At 41.0% G+C, this 25,687-nt stretch overlaps 1 protein-coding gene across 1 annotated transcript in view; it reads left to right on the forward strand.

Annotated features, from left to right (window-relative positions):
- Window positions 1-25,687, forward strand: part of LOC147034936 (rho GTPase-activating protein 45-like) — a 166,909-nt gene that overhangs the window by 132,392 nt on the left and 8,830 nt on the right. Inside the window, exons 21-26 of the mRNA XM_085859669.1 lie at window positions 11,081-11,179; window positions 17,267-17,445; window positions 18,924-19,112; window positions 20,753-20,890; window positions 22,221-22,450; window positions 23,573-23,849. Coding sequence (XP_085715795.1) covers window positions 11,081-11,179; window positions 17,267-17,445; window positions 18,924-19,112; window positions 20,753-20,890; window positions 22,221-22,450; window positions 23,573-23,849 — 1,112 coding nt within the window. The remainder of the gene's footprint in view (window positions 1-11,080; window positions 11,180-17,266; window positions 17,446-18,923; window positions 19,113-20,752; window positions 20,891-22,220; window positions 22,451-23,572; window positions 23,850-25,687) is intronic.

Here is a 25,687-nt window from a genome sequence, read left to right on the forward strand (position 1 = left end):
ATATGAAGTCTCCTTCTCACATCATCTTGACTCAGTTTATGCCGAATGGAGATGATGTATGGAAAATCTTCTGTTCCTCAGTGAGGATATGCCAGACTGATGTTGGTTTGATGCCGAGCTTCTGGGAGTGTCGGCAGTGGGACTTCTTGAGACTATCCACTGCAGAATCCTGCACTGCGTCAATGTTGGCTTGGCTTTTGGTTACTGATGCTGGCCTGACACTGCTGCCCTTGCTCTGGTTATGTAGCCTACTGTACCCCTGTGCAAAAATGTTTCACGATACGTTGAATGGCACAATTTGTGGGTCCAGCATGTGTTCTGAGGTCGTATTCCTGGCAGAACCTCCGCCGGGTGTCCACATATGATTTAGTCTCTTACCACAGAGCCACCACATTTGTCTTCTGCTTCACTGTCAATGACATAGTTGAGCTCGGAAATTTATAGAAATTCCAGGGAACAGATCACACGATATCACCACCAAACACTGTAAAGGAAAACCGTGGAGGTCAAAAATCAACGAAATGGCAGGAAGTCAAAGTTGTATCAATCTTTAGGAAACACTGTGTGTGTGTGTGTGTGTGTGTGTGTGTGTGTGTGTGTGTGTGTGTGTGTGTGTGTGTGTGTGTGTGTGTGTGTGTGTGTGTACATATGTGTGTGTGTACATATGTGTGTGTGTACATATATATATATATATATATATATGTACCAGAAATACATCACGTACACCTATTACCATGGTCATTAAAAAAATTGGCACTGTAGCTAAAATATACAGTTGCAACAACTAATACTACTACTTTAATGGCCTCATTTAATGGAACCACATTCTTGATCAGCTACAAGCACGTTATGACTCCATTTTCCAAATACTGGTACTGTGTGTTAACTTCTTCATTCTGGAGGAACGATTGTAAGCACATCGTCGTGTGTTGATCTAAAGGAGGAGTAATAAGTATTGAAAGAAGGTTATTACAGCCCTTCCACCAGCTTTAAATCCTGTAAAAAAAAAATGTTTGTGTTGAATGACTGGTGTTGGGTTGTGACAGGCAGATGTTAGCGGTGGCACTTGTAGAAGCAAATGACAGCGGGAAGGTTGATGTAAAGGATTTTTAAAATAGATAAGATTATTTTTTAGCATATCTGGTGTTGGCGTCATGGTTCGGGTGGTGGGCTTGGGATCCTAGGGTCCTAAGTTTAAATCCTTCCCTGCTGTTGAATTAATACCAGGTGGGATTGAGTCAGCCTGTCATCCTTCTGAGGTTAGCAAAATGAGTACCAACTTGCTGGGAAGAATGAGCCATTTGAGTATCCTGTGTTGGAGCAGTGACCCGTTCAGGATTGTGCCCAACAGCCCAGGAGACGACTTCAGCAGCACCGATACTCCATACCGTGTATAGTCTCAATGGATTTGGATTTTTTTAATTTTATTTTGCAACCGACTGAAAGCAAATTGTGTAAGGAACTGCTTTTTGTTATTCTTCCAAAGATAGTGAAGGGAATACAATTTATGAGTCCAGCAAGAGATACAAACCTATTATTGGGAGAATCGTGTATGCAGCAAGATTTTAGATTGGAGAAGAAATGGAAATCATTTCAGGGTCAAAGGGATAGTTTCCAGAATACTGGCTATAAGCTAAAACGAAAGGGGCAGCAAAAATTGCAGTCAGAATTTAGGAAGGAATTGGGGCCTTCTTTGGCTGGTAATTGGAGAGCAAGAAGGGCAGGCTGAAAAATGATAATTGCAGGAAGGGAAAAGTAAAAAAAATTCTCCATGCTGCAGTGACAACCAGAATGACACTCAATGGATTGCATACCTCCGCCAAACGGTTTACATTTTGTTATCCCACTGAGAGGTCGGATCTGCATCCGGACTTCAATCAAAATATAATCAGCTCGTTATTTTTACTTACCCGACTCATCCACCAGGTTTTGTCTTAATCCGTCCATAACTTTTTGAGATATCCTGCTCACAGTCACAGCGGTGAAAACATAACCTTCATCCACCTTCGGTGGCAGAGGTAATAATTTAAACAATAAGATTGAAGAGCTGAACTGAAAGTAGATAATGAAGCAGTATGATCTATTTACAGTAAGCTCGATGTGGTTTGATGAAGAAAGAAATTTTAGGACATCATGAGAAGACTACCAGATTGGTGGTTGTGGTGATTAAAAAAGCTTCCAGAGTATATATATATATATATATATATATATATATATATATATATATATATATATATATATATATATATATATATATATATATATATATATATATATATATATATATATATATATATATATATATATATATATATATATATATATATATATATATATATATACTGAGTGATGCTGCAGTTCACAGTCGAGCTGCTGACACTGCTTTATGCACTGGCAGTTCCGTGTTTTTCACAGATTGCAAGTGAGACGAAATTGTTATTTGATTGTGATATCTGTCTTCTCAAGCTATAATTTAGAGGTATTGTCAACTGTTTAATGGATTTGTAAACAGGGTGGATGTGTGGTAAGTAGCCCACTGTTGGTCAGGAGCCTGGCACCAAATGCTAGTGTGGCAGAGGGATTCATGGTTATTCCAGATGTGTGTGTGTGTGTGTGTGTGTGTGTGTGTGTCTGTGTCTGTGTCTGTGTCTGTGTGTGTGTGTGTGTGTGTGTGTGTGTGTGTGTGTGTGTGTGTGTGTGTGTGTGTGTGTGTGTGTGTCACTTACGGGTCTTTAGGCCTAAGTCACATTTGCTCTACGGCAAGGATACGGCGGCCGTACGCCCTCTGAATTGACAGAAACGTGCGGCGGCCGCAGAGTTTCTGCGGTGGCCTCAGGGTGACCTCTCCGCCGTTTGGCTACATTTTACCGGCCGTAAGGTCGCCGTGGAATTATAACGCGGTTATAACTTTTTTTCATTTCTACGTTCGCCATAGCAATTCGACGAGCCAAAAAAAATAAAACTGGTTAAAAAAATAAAATAAAATTAACCCACTCGTTACCGTCCGTCTGGCCGCACGATCGTCTTCGGGCCCCCCTGCGGTCGCCTTGCTGGCACCTTGAGGCTACCTTGCGTCTGCCTTGAAAATTCTATGGCCGCCACAGGGCCCCCTTAAGGTCACCGTGCAACATCAAATCAAAGACCGTTCGGCAACCCCACGTTTTCGGTCTCCACAATTTCTAAATACCCCGTGCGGGTCCCCGAAAAATAAAAACATATGTGACTGCTACATTGTGTGACCGTGGAAATACTGCGGCCGCCATATAATTGCGAGTGGCCGTAGATTTTGGAGACCCCTCGGCCGCCGTGGCAAATGTGAGTTAGGCCTTAGCAGAGATGTAGCCTCAAGGTTGTCGAACAATGATTGGCTGATGACAACACTGTGAGTGTGTCCTTGTTCCCATTGATAGCTCATAACTGTTGTGATAATGGTGTCTTCACAAAAGAGGTGATAAACAAACACTTTTCAAAGCAATTTATGATAATAAATGACATGGCACTTATTTCACACATTCTACAATTCTGGAAGTACTAAAGCCTACAGGAGGTATGAAAGCGACGGAGAACGGAGCACGGGGCCACATGCGCACACACATAAATCCCTCTGTCACACTCGCATTTCGTGCCAGTCTCCTGACCAACAGTGGGTTGCTTGCCACACATCCACACACAAACACATTCTAAAAAAAAAACTACCTATGATAGGACCACAAATCTGTACAAACAGAGGATGTTCAGGGATTAGCAGGGTAAAAGTGTCCCTGCCTTTGACTCTGGGCATAACCGGAGCTTGGGGCAACCCATCTCAAACAAAACAAACTCCATGGCTGCAATGACTGCTGAAAGACAATTAATGCCAGTGCTAAGCCTGGTGTTGGCTTAGTGGTTAGTGTGGCTGGCCTGGGATATTATGGTCCTGAATTTGATCGCTGTTGACAACTGAATTAACACCAGGTGGGGTTGACTCAGCCTGCCATCCTTCCAAGGTCGTGGAATGAGTACCTGTGTACTGGTATAGGGGCACAGCATCAGCGGCATCGTCGTGCCCCAACAAAATGATCGCTACCTGGCAGCCAAGCTGTGACAAATGCAAGAAGAAGAATGCCAGTGCTCAAACACAGCCCTCATATTCAATGGAGTAAATGAGTGGAATTAATCACTTATTTCATTCTGTTCTCGCCAGAACTCAACTCCAAGTTACTGAACTCAATTTCAACTAATCAAGGGATGCACCTCTGACTTCACCCCTTAAATTTACAGACTAAAGGACACCCACAGTGCCCACCATATTTTGCATGATTTATATCACTCTGCTCCACCATGCACCCCCCCCCCCTATTTCCCACTCCTAGGGCATTTAATCAGCCCCCTGGTCGATACAAAACCAGGCCAAAGGGAATGATAAAATAGGAAGAGAGGCAGATGGAGTGACTGGTGAACAAGATTATGGGATACTTGCTGCTACGATAAACGAACTCCTTCATCAACATATCCATCTTTGCTCATGCATAAATGTCGTTGCACAGATGTGGCAATATGTATGCAAACTTTCATTATCTTACAATAATGCAGCTATCATGTGCGTTTGGTTTTTTGCATGCACGTAGCCGAGATAGTGCCCCCTGGTGGTCTGTGTGCTCACCCAGTCATGAATGTGAACCAATTGTAAAGATACTTGTGCACACAAAATAATTTAATTTGAAACCAAATAATGCAACTATTGGAGAACATCGTGATATGAGCAGTTTGAGAATATTATGGTATTTCAGGGGACTTCCTGTCTATTTTTAGGTCATCTCCACCAAGATGACCGAATAAAGCCAGACCAAATGTCCGTCTGTACGTACGTCCATCAACAATTTTTATTACTGATCTTGATGAAACTTAGTATGTCGGTAGAGGTCGATGAGTGTTGCACAACAATATAACTTTTGTCCGGGTTTCAAGGTCAGGGAGGAGGTCACGACATCACGTAAGTTATAAAAATTGCCATTTTCAAAACCTATCTAGTCTGCCATTATACAAGATATTCGGCAACTGTTTATTGATTATGATAATAAAAAATATTATCTTGTATCTAACCTGACATATTTTTGAATTTCCGTCCCGTTTGGCCGCCACGTGACCTGGAAGATGGTCAAAAACACCTCCTGGTACAAAGAAAACTTTTTACTTCCGACCTTGATGAAATTTGGTATGTGGGTAGAGGTCGATGAGTGATACCCAACGACTTATTTTTTTCCCAGATTCGAGGTCAGGGTCAAGGTCACGAGGTCACGAAAGTTGTGAAAATCGCCATTTTCAAAACCTATCTCGTCTGTCATTTTAGGTGATATCTGGCAACAGTTCATCGATTATGATCGTAAAAAAACATTATAGAGATGACCGTCACCCCCACACAGGGGTAATTTTTCTCTTATGATTGCGTGGAATCATAAAAAACGGTCAATATATTTCAATTCAACTTGGAAATTGTTTCCGATGTGATCGATATACCGACAATCCATGGCTATCTATAGTATTTCCTGAAATGAAAATTGTGTGAATCCTAAATACAATATCACTGATCAAAACACACATTTCTTGTGTTGCTGTTGATCTCGAAAAGATCCCGAAAGTGTTGAAATTGAATTAGATCAGTTTACACAATTACACTGGCCAGACTGGCCTGATTTTTGAGTACATGACTGGACTACATTTTTGTGCAGGAGTCAAAGGGAGCCCATATTGGGGTGAGTAAGGAATTAATTATTTAAAGGTAGAAAGAGATCTGTGTGTTGGATTATTGTAAAATGTATATGGTGGGACAGAGGAAAATGTGGTACATGCAATCTCACACACACACACACACACACACACACACACACACACACACACACACACACACACACACACACACACACACACACACACACACACACACACACACACACACGCACACATCAGACACACCGACTGTTATGGTGAGCATCCCTGCAGATTATGTCTCACACGGTAAAACCGCATAATCTGCAAAGAACAACCGTACGTCTGCCACCCAGAAGATTATTCCCGCGAATGCAAATCATTCAACCATGAGGCACGTGATGTGATCAGCGGGTAAATTAAAACATGTGGAGTGTGACGAGCACTCCCTAAATCTCCATTGGACATAGTCCAGCACCAAGGCGCCATCTCCAACCTGGAGGCCTCGGACCGGCGACTCTGTCAAACAGACAAAGATTACATGGTCAACATCGGTTAAACATCAAACGGAGATGCCTATCTGGATTTCGGGCTTATTTGCCCTCATCAGGACGGCATTCCGATAAATATCTCACCAATGATGACCACATTCGTCGTTTATACATTAGACACAGATTCGTCGTTTATGATGTTCTGTGAGATATTGACATTCTGTGATGGTTGTTAACTTCCACTCGAGTGTCTAGTGCCTAGGACTGAATGAAGGAGGTGAAGCTGGACAAGGGACTTCCGGGGTCTGGCGGCATGGTAGCCGGGGGCTGACTAAAGCAGCATTATGTGAAGCATGTTCATGTGTCCAGCACATACATCTGACACACTATAAGCATGGTCAACACAAGGCCAAGGACAAGGATCGATTGGTATTCTTGATTGTACGACAACTTTGTGTGATCTTGGTGAAATGAAGGGATGGAAATGGACAGGACTGTAACTGGCTGGATAATTCTTATGAGTGTTGACGATGCACAAATGTTCTGTGAGATAGTGACAAGTTTTGCTGATGTACCGTATGAGTGAATGACAATTATGCATTAATGCATTTGGTCTTCTATTGAATATACTGTTTGTACTGTTGAAATTCCAGACTTTGAGTTTTCTGTTGATAGATAGCAGTATAGAATGGAGTGGGGGATATCCTACACTCCTGCAATGTATTATTCTGCAACACAGGAACAATTTAGTAATGACATAATTTTAGAAAACATGACATGACAATCATATATATATATATATATATATATATATATATATATATATATATATATATATATATATATATATATATATATATATATATATATATATATATATATATACACATACATATATATCAACATGCTCAGGCGGCAAGAGCATCTAAATCTTCTGAGCAAAGAGAAAATCGATGTCAACAAATGGCTGAACATGTCAGTGAACAATGCTTAGCTGAATCGCCATCAAGAATAAGCAATCACTTACTCCAAATGGCCAATCATGCTCAAAATAGGAGAACAATTGAAACTACATCAGATAGAAATCATATTGTGGCATTTCAACGAAAGATAACAAACAATATTATGCCAGGCATCACAGGAGAGAGAAAGAGAGAAAAAGAGAGAGAGAGAGAGAGAGAGAGAGAGAGAGAGAGAGAGAGAGAGAGAGAGAGAGAGAGAGAGAGAGAGAGAGAGAGAGACAGAGACAGAGACAGAGACAGAGACAGAGACAGAGACAGAGACAGAGACAGAGACAGAGACAGAGACAGAGACAGAGACAGAGACAGAGACAGAGACAGAGACACACAGAGCTATATACAAGATTTCGGAGAAGTTGTAATTTGAAAATAGCAGAAAAAAGAACAGACATTGTCAAATATTTTCGTCTTGCAGCTCGTCAGCACACATGCAAGAATACCGGATGTGCAGACACAAAATGAAACAATTTATTTGTTCAGACAGGTCGTGATTGGTTATTTGGACTGTCACTGACACAAACATATACATCATGGTCTTGAGGCACTGAGTGAACCCATGACCTCCCATTTTTCTATGGATCCAGGTCAGAACAAGATGCAGTGTTTGCACACACACTCTTTTTGATTGCAAACACCAGGAGTTCGTGTGTGTATAAATGTGGCTTCCAGGACACGTAACTGCACTTCGGTACACGCACTTGCCACAATTTGGACCATTCAGCGTGATAGTCCTGGAAACATTCGGGATTGTTCAAGAGGTGCTGACCAATGGGACAATCACTTTGAGCAGGCATTCTCGTTGAGTTCTTACATGTACGGGATGGTTGTGTACGACCCGTCTCCAAGTTGTTCCACATTGCCAATGAATGTGCTGCTTGATCCACTTCTCCAGTCTGAGTGATGTGCGACCTACGTACCTGGCATCACACCGGCACCGAAATTCATAAATAACATTGTTCAGTTTTATGGTAGGGAGCACATCTTTCTGGACTGGGGGGGAGCAATTTGTGGGTCGTAAAAAATCACTCGTTGCAACAGAGTTCTAACATTGTGAAACTGACCGTTTCACCTGTTGTTGAAACTTTTGAGAGATATTTTACCTCTCCATGGCAGCATTGGATAAACCGGACACCTTTTTGGTCCAAATACAGTTTCCTCAGACCGATTGGCAGTTTTGTGCTGTATGAACCCACATACGAGTCGCTCAGGGTAGCCATCATCACAGAGATTGGTTTTACTGCGCTCCATTTCAGCAGCAAGTTGACAGGATGAACGGATGGCCCATGCTCTATCAAGAAGGGTTTCCATAAGGGCAATCTTGTGGCGTGTTGAGCTAGAGGATTCCCACCATGTGCAATGCCCAGTGAAGGTAGCCTTGCGGTAGATCGTCATCAATAATCCATCTTCAGTCTTCTCGACTCGCACATCTAGAAAGGGGAGTACATCTGACTGCTCGATCTCGAACTTAAACTTTTATACGAGACGTACGAGAAAGTCAGTGCAGGCATGAAGAGGATTGAAGATTGCAAGTGTGTTGTCCACATATTGGTAGTATACCGTAGGTCTAGCAGGCGTGTTCAAATCGTGGAAAACACGCTTCTCATGAGGGCCGATGAAAATGCTTGCGAGCGGTGCACCTAACGGTGATCCCATCACTACTCCGTCACTTGCGTATACATGTTCCCATTGAAGCTGAACTCCACATTTTGTGTTTCCTCGCTTATGAGTTCCACAAAGACTGCTTCAGAGACAGAGGGTGGCACAAGGTTGGTATGAAACAGCGATGCCATTCATATGTTAATGGTTTCTTGGAGAGGAACGTTCGTGAACAGGCTGGCATGTCAAAGGAATACATAGTCACGGCATTCTGGTCCCGCTGTAATTCACGCGTGGTTTTAGCGAACATGAGTGAATCAAACTTAAAGGAAAGGTATGAACCGGCATTCTATCAATTAACTTCTTCCATGATTGTTTTCATGCTGAGGTTGCTCCAACATTTATTTACACACGTATCTATAGACAAGGCCAACGTTGGACGTAGTCTCACTATTGAACAAGAATTTATACCTGATGAAATACAACGATTTACCGATATACTAACGCGTATGTCATTTGTCAATCTGATCAGGCTTTGGTGGTACATTGCCTCGATCAATGAACGGATGGAAAATAACGTGTGCTTGAAGAATGCCTATTATATGGGGGCATTGAAGTGTACAAACTATGATATTGTCATTACTGCACCCAAGCTATTGATAAACCTGTCTGATGTTGTGCTTGCCGACATTGAAGAGTCTGTCATCGCCCTTGGCTCTGGTTTCGGTATTCCCAAAGCCAGTATCAAAAGAGAGGAGGTGTTTGCCGACTTTGAGATCTTTTTCTGCTCAATTGCCTCATCATATTCCTATTTCTAACGACGAATCAAATTCTTGTTGGGCACAACTGACTGATATTGCATGTGCTTATTGTGGAACCCCCTAATGACACATCTGACTTCCACATGGAATGTGAATATCTGGCTGTCGTTCGAGGCCTGAAGACCAACCCAAATGCATTTATCTGTAAACCTCATAAAGGATCTGGAGTAGTTGTTATAAACAAGTGTGATTACATAGTAAAGATGCTTGGGGTTCTGAACGATGAAACAAAGTTCAAATTACTTGGCAATGTGTCTCATTGTGATCGCACAGCTGCACTTGAATGGAAATTGCAAACGCATTGATTGCAATTGTGCAAAAGCAAAGAACTCCCACATGATGAATATGAGCGGATCCATTGACATGGTTCACAGCATCATCGAATGTATGACTTTCCCAAAATACATAAAGAAGGTGTCCCACTCCGTCCGATCCTATCTATCATTGGTTCTGTGCAACATAAACTCTCCAAGTGGTTGAGTGAATTATTGCAACCTGTTCTCGAGGGATTCTCCAAGTACTCAATCAAAGATTCCTTCACTTTTGCTAAAATCATGCTAAAATCGTGTTATTGAAGCCACATTTATAAACACACGGGCTCCTGTTCTTTGCAAACAAAAATAGGATGTGCAAACACTGCAACTTCTCTGACCTGGATCCAGAATAAAATGGGAGGACACAGGTTCCATTGGTGCTTCAAGGCCATGATGTGTATGTTCAGGTCAGTAACCATCCAAAGAACCAATCCCCAACTGTCTGAACAAATATATTGTTTCATTTTGTGTCCTCACATCCGGTATTCTTTTGGGTGTCCTGACGACCTGCAAGCCGAAAAGCTTTGACAATTTGTGTTCTTTTTTTTCTGCTATTTTAAAATTTTGGTTGACCAAATATTTATTCAGGAAGTTGGAATGAGTGATTTCATTTTATAACTTTCTGTCAACACCACGAAGCTTACAAATGATCAGCCGAATCAGAAAGTGTCTGCTGTTTAAAGGGAACAGTTTGTATTGATAACAACACCACCTGATCTATTGAAGAAAAATTGTACGACATTCAACAAAGTGGTGGCTCCTTCATGAAACAAGATTACAGCTGACAACAACTTGATGTCATTAGCGTCCTTCAGATACAAAGAGCCAGATGATGGCTTGCGTGGTTTCCACTCATGTTTGAAGATTCAAGGACGTGTCCACTATCGCCTTGAGTCGTTGCAAAGGATTTCTTCACCAATGGGAAGTTCAGATTTAGCAGGATGGAGGATAACAAGTCTCTGATCATATTGAGCCTAACTTGGAAATATGATCTTCCCAGTAGATGTGACTGATTATGTTAATGAAGACTTTATAATATGCATATTTTTAAGGCTATAACAGAGGTAAGTAAGAAATGCCAAACTCCAATTTTTGCCGAAAAATAATTGTGATGGTTACAGCGCTGTTACCAGAGTTCTGTTTATTTATTTCAGGAGATTTCATGAGGAAATTACCACGGACACCATCTACAGGCACCATGTCCTCCACAGATGAGCTTGATGAGCGGGAGCGACAATTGACCTATGAGCAAGGTGGGCACGAACGCATCCATTCAAAGATATTTACTGTTGTATTGACAGTTCTTTATCCAAAAAAGTGTTTTATTTTTCTTTATTCTCCATTTAATTATGCATTTTCATTCATGATTATTTGTCTTTAAGCCTGGGGTTGGCTTAGTGGTTGGGGTTGTGGACTTCAGATCTTAGGATCCTGAGTTCAAGCCCTGTTTGCTGTTGAATTAACACCAGGTGGGATTGACTCTGCCTGTCATCCTTCTGTGGTCGGCAAAATGAGTGCCAGCTTGCTGGTTTCCTGTGATGGAGTGACGACCTGTCAAGGATTGTGCCCAATAGCCAAGGAGACTACTTAGGCAGCACCAATGCTCTGCACAGAGTATGGTCCCAATGGACGGAGGGTAATTTGGGCATTTTCCCCCAATCCTCCCCCCCAAACCCCCCCCATCCACCTTCTCAACAATCTTCTGGAAGAAGTCCTTTCTTTCAAGCTTGTGGGTCTCACTATCTGCCATGACCTTTCTTGGGAAAGCCACATTTCAAACCTCGCCTCCAAAGCCAGTCGCCGACTGGGAATCCTCCGTCGTGCAAAGTCCTTCCTCGGCCCACCTGAGCTCCTGACCACTTACAAAGCTTTTGTCCGTAGCCTGATGGAGTACTGCTCTCCTCTCTGGGCTGGTGCTCCTGTTTCCCACCTTTCTCGGCTTCACGCTATAGAAACCAAGGCATTTCGGATCATCGGCATCTCCCGCAATGAAGCTGAGTCTTTGGGCCTCTCACTCAATCACCTGCAGGTTGGTCGGTGGTCTTTCTATGTTCTACTGTCTCCTCTCCAGCCTCGCCCCCCCCTGCTCTCTCTGCGATTTGTCCCCACCACATTTCCGCAGGGCGCTCAAGGTCCGCCAACAACCCCCTTCTGGTAAAACTACCAAAATCACAAATCACTGCTCACCTTCACTCTTTCATTCCCCCTTTTCCCCACCTTTGGAATAAACTCCCTCACTCTATTTATTCCCATTCTTACATCCAGGCCTTCAAAACAGCTGTTCACCACCACCTCTTATCACCCCCCATCCAAATCCTCGATCTTTTTTACCCCCGATAATCCACCCAAGCCCACCTCCTTCAAATTCCCTGCTTTCCTTCCTGATAGTCCCTGTAATGTCCATCTTGTATTCCCCATGTTCCCCGTCCCATTGCTCTCCCTTCCACAGATGTCCTAATGTCTCTGTTCCCCACTGTTTTGTCCTTCCCACTCCCTCCCCTCCTGTATCATGCCCCCCTTGCTGTGCATTGTGTGTTCGCTCTCATACGAGCCTCGACAAGGTATCCAAAAAAAAATAAATGCATCAGTGGTGCCCCCATACTCTGCAACAGTGGTGATGCACCATTGTTCATAGCCAGTTGAAAGCATGAAATCATGCCAACACACTAAGTAGAAGTATTTAAAAACAAAACTTGTCTTTGTTGTCATATATTTTCTGATTGTGGAGTTGGATAAGACCTACCTGGTTAAACAAAGCTGGAGGCGGTATTGTGCAAGAATACAGTTTATCGTTTATTGTTGGGGAATGTTTCACCACTCCTCCTTGATGGATTTATCCATTCATATTGGGGTGGTAGGATGTCTTTCTGGATTGTATTGAAGATTCTATCATTAAGTATGATATATCTCTTGAGCATTATTCAAAGCTCCCCTCAAATACTTATACCAACTTTTCATGAGACTCCCTCATAAAACGTGTCTTACCGTTGCACCACTCATCTCTGTGTGCCTCTACTACCCTTCTTTCAAAGACATGCAAGGAAGCTATTGGTCCCAAGCAACTTGCCTTTTCACACGAGAGAGCCAACTCCACCAGTTGCAACCTAACATTATCACATATGGCTTTAAACAAGTACATATTATTCCTAATGCAAACCGGCCAAACATATCCGAACATTTAGGATAAGTGCAGGGACCCAAAAATCTGCACAGAAAATTTGGTGGGACTGGTCTCAAAACTGAGGCTGAGCTCACAAAATCACCTGCCCGACATCTCTTGGCAACCAAATTTTTTTCTGTCTGGCAAGTTATTTCCTTGCTAACGTCCCGGCACGCAAACATTCAGTTTTTAGCACCTTGTAAATAATAAATCACACAAACATACAATTTAATTGCTCCTCCAGATTTTTGGGTTTGTTTGTAAATCACCTTCACCCCTCTATTTGTAAGCACAATGATTATTATTATTGATAAACAAATACTGCTGACTTGCGTTTATTTGAACGTACAGATTTTATTTCATGTACTCCCGTTTTTATCCCCCGCCGCATGGCGGAAGGGGGATATTGTTGTCACCCGGGTCGTCCGTCCGTCCGTCCGGCTGGCTGGGCGTCAACATTTATAGCTGTGAGTGCGATAACTCATAAACTGTTCGCCATATCAATTTGAAATTTGGGTCACACATGTACCACCTGAAAAGGAAGAACCCTATTGATTCTGGGCATGGCCGGATCCAAGATGGCCGACTGGGGCCGCCATCTTGAAAAAAATGTTTTTTGTAATAAATGGAAAACCGCTTATCTGATTTCAATTATGTTTCAATGGCGGGGGATTCCCCATCTCTGATGGGTATGTTTGGGTTTGGCGGGGGGGGGGAGCAAATAACTGCTCTTGTGGTTCTTCTTCCTCTTTGCACGAGCTGCAGAGTTAACGAAGGCATGAACTGTGAAGGCTCTATTGTGCTGTACAGTTCTATTTGGAGATATAATTACTGCCCTTGCCGCATCTCACGGGTCGAAACCGAGAATCTCCTTGTCCTCCATTTATGGTGAAATAGAATAGAAGTTCAAGGAAACAAGAAAACAGGGGGAAACTCATACATAACACCAGCCAACGTAACACCCAAGGGGTGTTTTATATTTATGGATCACGAGTCACGTTGCCGCATTGAGTACAATGATCTTGTTCTGTATGTTCGAGTGTCAGCAATGGGTTACAATGTTGCTCCGGGTTCTAATCCTCTTGTTATCATCTCCAAAGATTCTACTGCAAAATCGATGTCAAATACAATAATGTTCCGATTACGGCAAAATCTCTATCATGATAGTAACAACTCATGGCCTTATTCCTGAGATATTTGACATGACCTCTTTTGAGATATTTGACATCTCCCTGTTTCCACATGCCCTATAACATGTGGCAGTCTATGGTGACAAGGAAATTGAAAATCTCCATGAGCACTTTCCAGCTGTTCTGACTGAGATGGAAATCTCAGAAATTCCAGATGAGTCGTCTCATCTGAAAAGCTGGATGACAGCACACAGAGGAAGGAATCATCTGGATTTATACAGTGCAGAGACTTGATCAGAGAGAATCCACAGCATCTGAGTCACCTACTTGTTTCGGTTCAAATGTTCCTGACTCTCCGTCCATCCACTGCTTCTTATGAAAGGCGGTTCTCTGCATGAACCAGATGAAAACTGCCCATACAACCTATTTGTTGCATGATACTTTGAATGATCTCATGCCGATCTCATCAGATGGATGTGAAGTGAATCAATATTCACCCGAATAAGGTTCCAGAATATTGGTTTTCCTCAGCCAAAGTTACCAGGCATCTGGACCACAAGTCTCCAGTAAAGGCAACATGACCCAACAAGGGTCAGCAGGCCCTTAATGCAGCAACTCTAGTGATAATTAACAGGAGCAGGAGGATATTAAATGCTCCAGGAGCAGGAGAATTAACTCTCAGATTCTGAGTCAGAGCAAGAGGTCCTGCTGGTTGAAACTTCAGCGATGAACAATTATGATGTGCAATTGTATCATCTGATTTTGATTCAGTGACTTTCTGGTCATACCTTATAGAGAAAGCTATTCTTTGTGAAACATGGGAACACTATCATCAAGGCTTTCTACATGTAGCAATCAAATGCTGTTGTAGATTTGCTGTATGCATTCATCCAGTGACTGTGTTCAAGGTTAATTTTGTATAAATTGTTAGAGAGAGAGAGAGAGAGAGAGAGAGAGAGAGAGAGAGAGAGAGAGAGAGAGAGAGAGAGAGAGAGAGAGAGAGAGAGAGAGAGAGAGAGAGAGAGAGTCGGGGAGAGAGAGGTCGGGAGAGAGAGGTCGGGAGAGAGAGGTCGGGGAGAGAGAGGTCGGGGAGAGAGAGGTCGGGGAGAGAGAGGTCGGGGAGAGAGAGGTCGGGGAGAGAGAGAGACAGAGAGACAGACTTGACTTTTTAAAATTTATATTATTCCTAAATGCTGTACGGTGACGACAGCAGAGAAAGTAATAGTTCTGAAAGTAAATATTTTGTTGGAAAATGACAACCTTCGGGGCGCGCAAAATTTCGAAAATTGTTTTTATATATATATATATATATATATATATATATATATATATATATATATATATATATATATATATATATATATATATATATATATATATATATATATATTTTAATTGAGTTGGGTATCTGAGAAGTGACTGAGGGCAACCACATTTTTGCTTTGGCCTGCCCAAAGGGCAACCAGAAAAATTTTGCAAGCCCTGTATGGGAGGAATACTGTGTAAAATCAATGTACCTTAAATGATGATGATGAAGTTCATAACAATGACGATGTTGATGGTGATGGTCTTGGCTGGGGAGGGGATATTTGCTATTTTGTGCCATGATGAAGGAAATGGGTTATTCCACAAAAATAGCAAAACGTTTCCAGCGAATGTGGTGTGATGTTGACGGAGTAAAAAACTTGCCGCAGCTGACCTCACCAGAAGGTGGGTTAAGTTTCGAAATGCGGTCATTCGAGAAACTACAAATTCCGAATCCGCAAATGTGTGTACATCCAAAAAAAATTGCGGAATCTCACAGGTGGAAACCGAGAATCTCAATTGTATTGAGAAATTGCTGAAGCTGCGAATGTGTTTACACATGGAGAAAGATCAGTGTCGTACTGGTGGAAACGCAAATTCTCAATTGTATCGAAATATTAGTGAACCAGCAAATGTTTACACTTTGCACATGCAGTATATGGCAAAACTGAGAATGCCAAACCGAACCCACAAATGAGTTTACATGCGGAGACAGAGAGCAGTTTCATATGGGTGGAAACTCAATATCATAATTGTGTTGAGAAATTAATGTAATCTCCCATCCACCTTAGGACACCCACTGGGACTCAAAAAGGTTCCACAGAAAGTTTGGCAGAGGGAGTAGTTTGGGGACAGATGGATAGACAGACAGACAGACAGACAGACAGACATTCATGCTTTATTATATAGACTAGTGGGGCACCCGTGGGAAACCCACAGGCATCAAAATGTTTGGCACTTGGTCATGTTGATTTAGATGCTGCACGTAGAGTCTTCCAAAATGTGTACTGGCAATTCATCAGATCAAGAAATGATGCATCATGTATACAATTTATTTACTTCACATAATATGTGAAAACATCATGTATGAATACATGTCCATGCACAGGTGAAATAGTTGGTTTAGAAATCCCAGCTATGTGAAATGGCTGTGTTTGGAGCAAAGCCGAATTGCAACTTTGGATATTGTCTCGGAAGTTGTGATATTTTCCATCATTATCTTGATAAACTTGTTGCTGTCGAGCAGGTATGGCAAATCTATGAATGTGTGAAGCCCCGCCCTGAATTGACAAGCCCCACACCAAATAGACGGACAGACTGGCGCAGATTGTATTTAATATTATATCGATATATGATGGAATCGTGCCATGTTTGGTGGTAGCCAGTATTACAAATGCTCTTACTTTATATTCTTCATAATTTGATGAAACCTTGTCAAAATTATGACATGGAGTATGAAATGTTGTAAAAAATAAAATTTCTTTCAAAAACTATTTCCAAGAATGTGCCAAGAAAGTGCATTTCCAAGAATGTGCCGCAGCACATTGCTCACCGAAGGTGGGCCGAGAAGGGTACTCTTGCTGGCGAGCAGGAGTGCTCACTTGTCTATTTAAATTGGCAAGAATGAACTGTATTTTTAACAAGTGAAAGGTTGTCCGCAGATGAATCCCAAGTTTGATGCCTCTGTTGGGGACTCTCCATTATTGTGGCACTTTATATTTTACCTCCTTGTCCTTTTTTTGTAGAATCTCGGGGAGTACAAAGTGCGACTGGGCCTACAGCTGATGTTGCTTCCCCAAAGCCTACAGTGCCTCTGAGCCTATCTCCTGCTGCACGCACACACAGACTGCGACGACTCCGAGGAGCAGCACGGTGCCGAGGGTGTGATGGCTATGTGCGCCTTCATGGGGCTGAATGCCAGGAGGTACAAGAGACATTGTTGTAACTGGTCCATTTTCTCTTTCTTAGTTTGGAAGGACATAATAATGAGATGAATGAACAATTATTGATAATCGCCCAATAATTGGGAATGAAAACAAGATTATTGCTTTAACATGCACATGCTTCATTTTTAGGAAAAGTTATGATGGAAAAGTGGCATCTAACGTCATACTTTATTAATCTCTTAAGTGGCCCCTCCCCTTCCACCACAACCCCACCATTCATTCTCATTTCCAATGCTTAACAAAAGACTTTTTATTTAAGAGCTTTCATGCATTCAAGATTAACTTTTGGTCCCATCAGGATTTCATTCTTGGTTTTAGAGTATCAAAGATAGAAAAATAACAAAGTATGCAGATTTATAATAGAGTTATTCAGCATTATACAAGGCATGCTGAAAAGTTATGCCTACTATTCTTTTTCTCCAAAACAGGAAAGTATATTCGAATGAAACAATGCATAGTCTACACTACACATTAGGTCTGTCTGACACTTGTAGCGAAGTTTCATGATTCTGACGTTAGTTGTCTCAGTGATACATTAGTCAAGATGGTATAGGGAAGCACAACCTTGTCAGTGCTGTGAAGCGTGAAGCACTGGAGATGAGAGTTAGTATGACTGACTGGGAATAACATGACTGGAGATGAGAGTTGGTGCACCATTATGATCCTAAAAGTAAGAGGTGTTCAATGTGTACCACCAGAAAGAATCACCACCCCAACTTGGCTCCCTCAGATTTTCATCTCTTCCCCAAACATAAGGAACACCTTTGTGGAGAACATTTTTCTTCCGACGATGATGTTATGACCTCTGTGAAGCACTGGTTCAGTCGGCAGGACACACAGTTCTATCGTGACGGCATTACAAAACTACTTGAACGTTGGCAGAAATGTGTGGACCACAGTGGTGATTATGCTACAAAATAATTATGCACCTTGGTAGAATAAAGATTGATGTTAGTATCTGTCTTTAATTCATTCTATCTTTACCTGTTTTGGAGAAAAATAATTATAGGAAGCATTACTTTTCAACATACCTTTGTGAAATATATGTTTTTGGATGGAAAAACTTCTTACCCCATTAAGAAACCTAATGTGTATAATATAACTCAATAAGTGTAGCTGAAACAATTTAGACCTTGAACTGTTATTTTGTTTCCCGAAGTGTTTACTTAGGTTGACAATTGTGGAGAAACTTTCGTTTGTAAATTTCTTTTTTGAATGAAAAATCTTCCTAACAATCCCTTTTTAGCTTTTTCAGATCCTACGTATTTTTTTTTAATCAAATCCTCACCATTAATTATTTTTCCTTTTTTATTATGTTTTTTTTAATTCCCCAAATACTTGTTTCATAACTATTATTTATGAGCCATTCTCTGCCAGAGTTCTTTCAGAGCTTGGAGAACCTTGTAATAAATGTCCACTTTTCTGATATCCTTATTTCTCATTAAACTATTCTCAGTGCTCCATGGCCTGCCACAAGAAATGCCTCAAAGTGCTATCTGCCCCATGTGTGAGCCGCTGCCCACGCAGTCACCCACGCCTTTTTGGGCAGCCGTTGGGGCGTGCTTCACGTGGAGCACCAGGTGCTGTTCCCTTTGTGATCCGTGCTTGTGTGGCTGAAGTGGAACAACGAGCTATGTCACTGAAGGTAAAACTTTCACATCGGGAATGATGAAGCAAATGCTTTAACAGGTCACCTACACAATGCATTTCCTAAAATTTTCACCTCCTTCCTTGTCCCCTTCATCTTTGAAACTTATCCCTTTCCTCTCCTCTGCTTAACTTTTATCTCCTCCCAACCTTCTTTTTATTTTTTTTTCTCTCTTCTCCCTCGTTCCCATACCTTCCTTTTTGTCCCATTCCCTTGACTTCTTCTTCCCACTTTTATTTTTTCGACTTACAGGTTTTCCCACCTGCCACCTACTCCCTGCAGATATGGTTAGGAGCTATTGGGTTAATTCCTTGGATTAAATAAAGTGCAATGTCATCTCAAGAGAATGTTTTTTGGGGTTCACGAGCGCCAGCCAGAGTGACCACTATATTCGTTATGTCTGTGTGTCTGTCTGTCTGTGTGTCTGTCTGTCCAGAGCATAACTCCATGGACTTTGATCCGGCCTTGATGAGAGTTGGTTATGTGTTCGATATCAATGTCTAATTGTGTTTTCCTGGATGAGGATGTGCTACGCCCATTGTGGGCGGAGCTACACCCAAAAATAACCATTTTTTGGGGGTAGTTGGATTAAAAATCTAGATTCTCCTTGGGAATTGATTGAATGGAATGGGTTCTTCGGTATTTGAATAGCAAAATGAATTATCTAAAAGTTGTCATTGTCTAATTTTTCATTTTCATCCCAAGGTCAAGGTCACAAGGTCAAAAACCTAGAAAATTGCAAATTTTGACATAAAAATCATACGACCGCCCAGACTTTGAGAACTAGGATGACAATATTTTTTATGCATAATCTTGAGGTCATTCCCCACTGAAAGTCTTCAAACCATTTTGCTTTATCGCGAACACCTTGCCCGTGGCGCCCCCTTCAAGTTTGTTTTTACGCTGATTTCATCAAAGTATGGATAATAATCCGAGGAGTGTGAAATGCCATATAGCCTATATGATGTTATATTGTTCCTGGAATGTTCCAGAGGAAGTTTTGCACCAAAGGTCATAATCCTTGCCCTTTGACCTTTAAAGGCCACAAAGGTCAAATTTTCAAAGTTGTGGGAATCGAACTGGGTTTTCGACCTTCTTCGATGAACTAACTCCAATAAGCTATAGTATGTCTCCTGTTTCCTTATTTTAATGTCCACAACATTGTTTTGTGACCTTTAAAGGTTATGCAAAGGTCAAATTTTGAAAGTTGTTGAACGAAAATGGGTTTTCGACATTTTGCAGCTAATAACCTGTCACTCGTACCACATTATGTTGATCATTTTTATAACTTGGTCAAACATTATCACATTGTCTCATCCTTGACTTCTGAAACAATCTACATCATCAAATACTGCTCGTGAACCATTGTCGTCTTCAGACTTGTTCTTTTCTTTTTGCAGACATGAAAAACAAATTAATACCTTAAGCATCAATGTTTGATTTAATTTGGTGGGATTATTTTTCTTTTGTGAATTATTTTACACTGAATATCCCAAATGGCTCATTTGAAATCAAATGCACAGCGACATCATTTGTTTACCCTCTCACAAACTTTTGATGCCATACAATTGAAAATTGCAGTAATTCGAAATCCAGCTTGTAATGCAGCATTTGCAATGATTTGATGCCTCTGTTAGGGAATCTACCGGGTGAACGGTGTGAAATCTCGTGTGGAACATCTTTGTCAAGTGCTGGAAAACAAGCAAGACAGTCGCCTGCTGGCAGAAGCTACTCCACATGATGTTGGAAATGTTCTCAAACTTTATCTTCGACAAGTAAGTGCAAATTGTGGTCTGGCTTGTACTTTATTTCTTAACTATTAAGTTTTAAATATACTTCCTCCAAACATTTTCTTCCCGATTATTTTTTTGACGTCGGGGGTTTCAGATCGTATTGGACATTAATAAGATATGGAGTTATTGGCCTCATGGTGGTTACCTGTTACCCCTGGGCTGGTGGCAACACTTCCTGACCACACATCCCTTATACACTTTATAGCGGCCTTTGGTGACCTCAAAATGGCTGTCAAGGCCAGCTTGCAGAAGCTTAAAACCTTGCCCAGACTGACGAATCTACATTAAAAAATTTGGGACCTCTGGGTACTACATTTCAGAGTAACAAACAAAAACTCAAATAAACACACAAACACTTGATATTTTTTTCTTAAAGATTTTAACGTTTTTAATGCACAACATGTGCCATTTTTTCCCTCCGTGCAGTGCTAGGTACTCCATTCAAGCTGGGTCACCCGATCAAGATCACATTGTTTAGACTTTAGAAAGCCGTCAAGAAGGTTGATGTTTGTAGCCGTAGCAAAAAAAAAATTAACCTGAGAGTGCACTATAGCAATGATGCGCCAATTGACCTCATTTCCTTGTTTGTGGTAAGTTTCTTTATTTTTCAGACTTACAAACACACAAACTTAGAGAGTTTCATTTCCGGGATTGGGGTGTTTCCATGACCCAGCTCTGGGTCCCATTTTTTTTTTTTTTATGGAAATTGCCCCAAGCAAAGCATAAAGCCACTTGAGGTAAGGGGTTAAAACAAATGCAAAAGTTGGTGTGAGTTAGCCCAGCCATTTTTTTCTCTGATTTTTCAGACCTACACAAATATACATGCAAATAATTTCCTTGTGGGGGAGGATTTTGTGAGTATGGGGTTCAGCTTCAAACTTTGCCCAGATTCTAAAGGACCCACATCCAAAATTTGGGGCTTCCAGGTGTTATGGTTCGACCATAAAAGACGAATGTACAAACTCACAAACAAACACATAAACACATGAAAACAGTGATTGGATTTCCACTCTCCTAACCTTCTTTTGTCTTACTAGCAGCATGATTACTAGTTGCAATGTACAGTCTTCCATGTGATATACATATTCTTTATAATGTAGAATATCCAGCATTCTGTGTTCCACTACTGGAGGAACTTGTGTGTTTGGAGAATGCAATGTTACGTTGGTCTTGTAATTTGAAGAAATCACAACCTAATACTATGGTGAACCTCAAAGATTACATATGACAGATTATCTCTGCTTCTCTTAATGTCAAACACTCGTGGCATGCATGTTGGGATTGAAGTGTATTTTGTCTGTGTTTCATGCAGCTGCCCGAACCAGTTGTTTGCTTTTCATTATACAATAACTTCATTCAATTTGCAAATGAATGGCGGCCACACTCTGGTGAACTCCAAGACGGAGCATGTTCTTCACCTGGTGAAAAAAGTACAAAAGGAGATGAAAAAGAGCACCTGGTAACAAAGCTTCAAGGTCTTTTGGGACGCCTGCCTGGGCCCCACCAAACCACCCTCTGTTTCCTTCTTGCCCATCTGCATAAGTAAGTGGAAGGCAAATACATCGAAAATATGGAAAAATGTATTTAAAATGTTCTTTGCACAACTATATTAGTGTGTGTGTGTGTGTGTGTGTGTGTGTGTGTGTGTGTGTGTGACATTGTCTCCTCCATATCTCCAAAACCATGAAACCGAGCAGCCTGAAACTTTGCATGCATACTAAGAAAACTCCAAGGAAGTGCATGACTGAAAATTGGGTGTTTAGGTTTATTAAAAGACCCTTTTTGGAGATAAGTAATGGCCTTATTTAATTATATCCTTTATCAGGCACATCCTCAGTCACTGCTCTCTGCGGGGTCCAAAGGCATATCCTAGGTTACCTCGCTGGGATCTGAAGCCGCAATGTTTTTTGGCCTACTCACCCATGCCTTGACTTGGAACAGGCCGCAATGATTTCTGAACGATAAAGTTTTTTTGTTGTTGTTTCAATTTCCTTACTCATGTTATTCATCAGAGTTATGAATCGCTGGGTACTTTGCAATGCATATAAACACCTGGAGATGCCAGCATTTGTGGCTTTATTTCATTTCTGCACATCCGCTAACATCAAGAATCTCTTAAAGTAAGCAGAATTACAAAATTGAAGCTCCATATTTGAACTTATCAGCAGTTCCGACTCCTAAAAAAGTGTTCATTGGTCGAATTTGGACATTGGACTTTCAGACATCATTATTGCATGCCAATCGTTTCATTGGAGTGCTTGCTTTTGTGCTTAAGCTGCCTGACAAGTGCCCTACAGTGGACAGCGGTACAGTTCCTGTCCCGATCGAAGGTACAGTCGGCAGTTGCTGCAAGGTAGATGTACATATGTGGGCACATTTGGATCTGTAATTTGGGGACTCTCTGCGTGTGTGTGTGTGTGTGTGTGTGTGTGTGTGTGTGTGTGTGTGTGTGTGTGTGTGTGTGTGTGTGTGTGTGTGTGTGTGTGTGTGTGTGTGTGTGTCAGTGCACGTGAGTGTATCAGTGCGTCGGCATGTGTATATTTTCCTATTTAAAAAAAAAAATACATTTCCTTTATCAGTCTGGAAGCCTTTTGTTTCCATTATTGACAAATGCAGAAAACATTTATTTGCACTTTCATCGGAAGTAATGTTTCTTCTTTTCAGAGTGTCACAGCTGGAAAAAGAGAACAAGATGTCTGCCAGCAACTTAGGCATTGTTTTTGGACCCACACTGATGAGGCCTCAACCTTCTGAAACACCAGACTCGCTAGCATCACTTGCTGATTATCCAAGCCAGGCTCAAATAATTGCCTTGTTCATTTCTAACTGGCCAGCTCTGTACCTTTCTGAAAGTCCTGCTGGAGATCAGCATCAGAAACAACCATTGGATGCTGAAGATTTGGGTCTAGAGTTCAGCTTCTCTCCCAATGTGGGTGAAAAGGTACAATTTTTTTTGGTACTTTCAAACAATTTTTTGAACTGTCATCTTTATTGTGACTCTCAAATTTACAAACAGACATCCATATCTTAACTTCATCAATCACAATTTAGATTTGCTGTATACATTCATTCAGCTTTAACTTGTTTCAATGATCTTCCTCATCGTCTGATGTCAACTATTTAATTGATTAATAACTTTTTCTTCTCATGCCGTGCTCACATCGTCGAGTTACTTTCGCCAAAATTGTCTTAAGTTGGTATGTCAAACCTTTGAACTGCTTAATCCACCTGGGACCTTGGATTAGTTTTATGGATTAAATATTTGTTAACACTGCATGAATATTTGATCCAGTCCAAATCGCTATCTGAGAGCACTGCCTGTTGCAATTCTTTCCACAACATGAGTGGTTTGAAAAAAAACCATTAGTCGGAATTTGTGTTCTCTGAAATGAAATGAGGGAAATTATTGAAGACCAAAAATTCAGCTTCAAGGTGTGTGATTTTCTTCAAAATAAACATGATTTTAGTTGAAGACAATTTTTCACATCACATTGTATGAACCTGTGCAAGCGTGTGTGTGGGTCGGCATGTGTGCACGTGTGTTGGCGCTTGTGTGTATAAGTTCCTTTCCTTTTTCATTTTTTTTATTTAAGATTTTCTTTGTCATTCTGGAATCCTTTTGTAACCATTTAGTTCAAGACAATTATCCTTGTACCTGTGCTTTGTAGGAGTACAAAAACAAACAATTTTTAAATTTTTAGATGTACATTTCATTCCGAGATGATTTTTGTTCAAGACATATGTTTTAATCCAAGATGCATGTATTGAACGTTCACATGGCCTCACGCTGTGGTGATGTTATCATTGACGTACACATTACGAAGGTTGGTCACTCAATAGGGTCATCATGCAGTGACCCGTTTTGAGGATATGTCATCCAGCTAACTTTCTTCGTCAAATGCTGTCTTTGACTAAAATGAATGTCTTCAAGGGATTATATTGTTTATGTTGCATTAAAAAAAAATCGTCTTGAAGTTGAATTCTCAGTCTTGAATAATTTCCCCGATGGCATTCCACAGTGCACTTCACTTCTATGACAATCTGAGGAGATAAAGGGCAATCAACAAATAGTGCAAGTTGTCCACACATTACCGTTCCAAATTCAAACTGTAATAAATAAAAAAAAATGAAATATGATACAATGATGCAGTTTGCTGCAGGTAAAAGAACATTTCTTAAAAATTTTATTGTCAAGATTTATCGAGATCATCATTTATCATCATCATTATACTTCTATGTGAGCATCCCTTGTCACATCTAACACTTTGAAGTGATACTCTATCTCCTTCCAGGTTCAGTTCAGCATTCCTGTATTTATGGTCTTGATTGCCTTCCATTGGTCATCCTGAAACGTTTTGTAGCTGACTTGATCTCGATAAACCAAGCAACACACTGCACTTTTTCTTGTAGGGAAGCCATTTGCAATAAATGTGACATCATATAGCATATGAGATCTGGAAATGAAAAAAAAGATCAAGAAAACTATGAGAAATGTTCTTTCACATGCAGCAAACTGCATCATTGTGTGCCATTTCAATATTTATTTATTTTTATTACAGTTTCAATTTGGAACGGTTATTTGTGAGCACCATGTACGACATGGGGATTTGATGCTGCTATTCCAACATTTTTAACTAAGTGCTCTGATAGGGGTCTATTTTGTGGCCCGTTTTGATCTGATGTTAAATTTACTTCTGCTACTGACGATTGAGTGAGTGATTGAGTGAGTGATTGAGTGAGTATTCAGTGTGGTAACTGAACATTGCTTGCTGAGTGATC

Source organism: Eptatretus burgeri, chromosome 1 (assembly GCF_056783735.1).
Source record: "Eptatretus burgeri isolate ZD-2024b chromosome 1, Ebu_testis_v1, whole genome shotgun sequence".
NCBI classification, from domain to species: domain Eukaryota; kingdom Metazoa; phylum Chordata; class Myxini; order Myxiniformes; family Myxinidae; genus Eptatretus; species Eptatretus burgeri.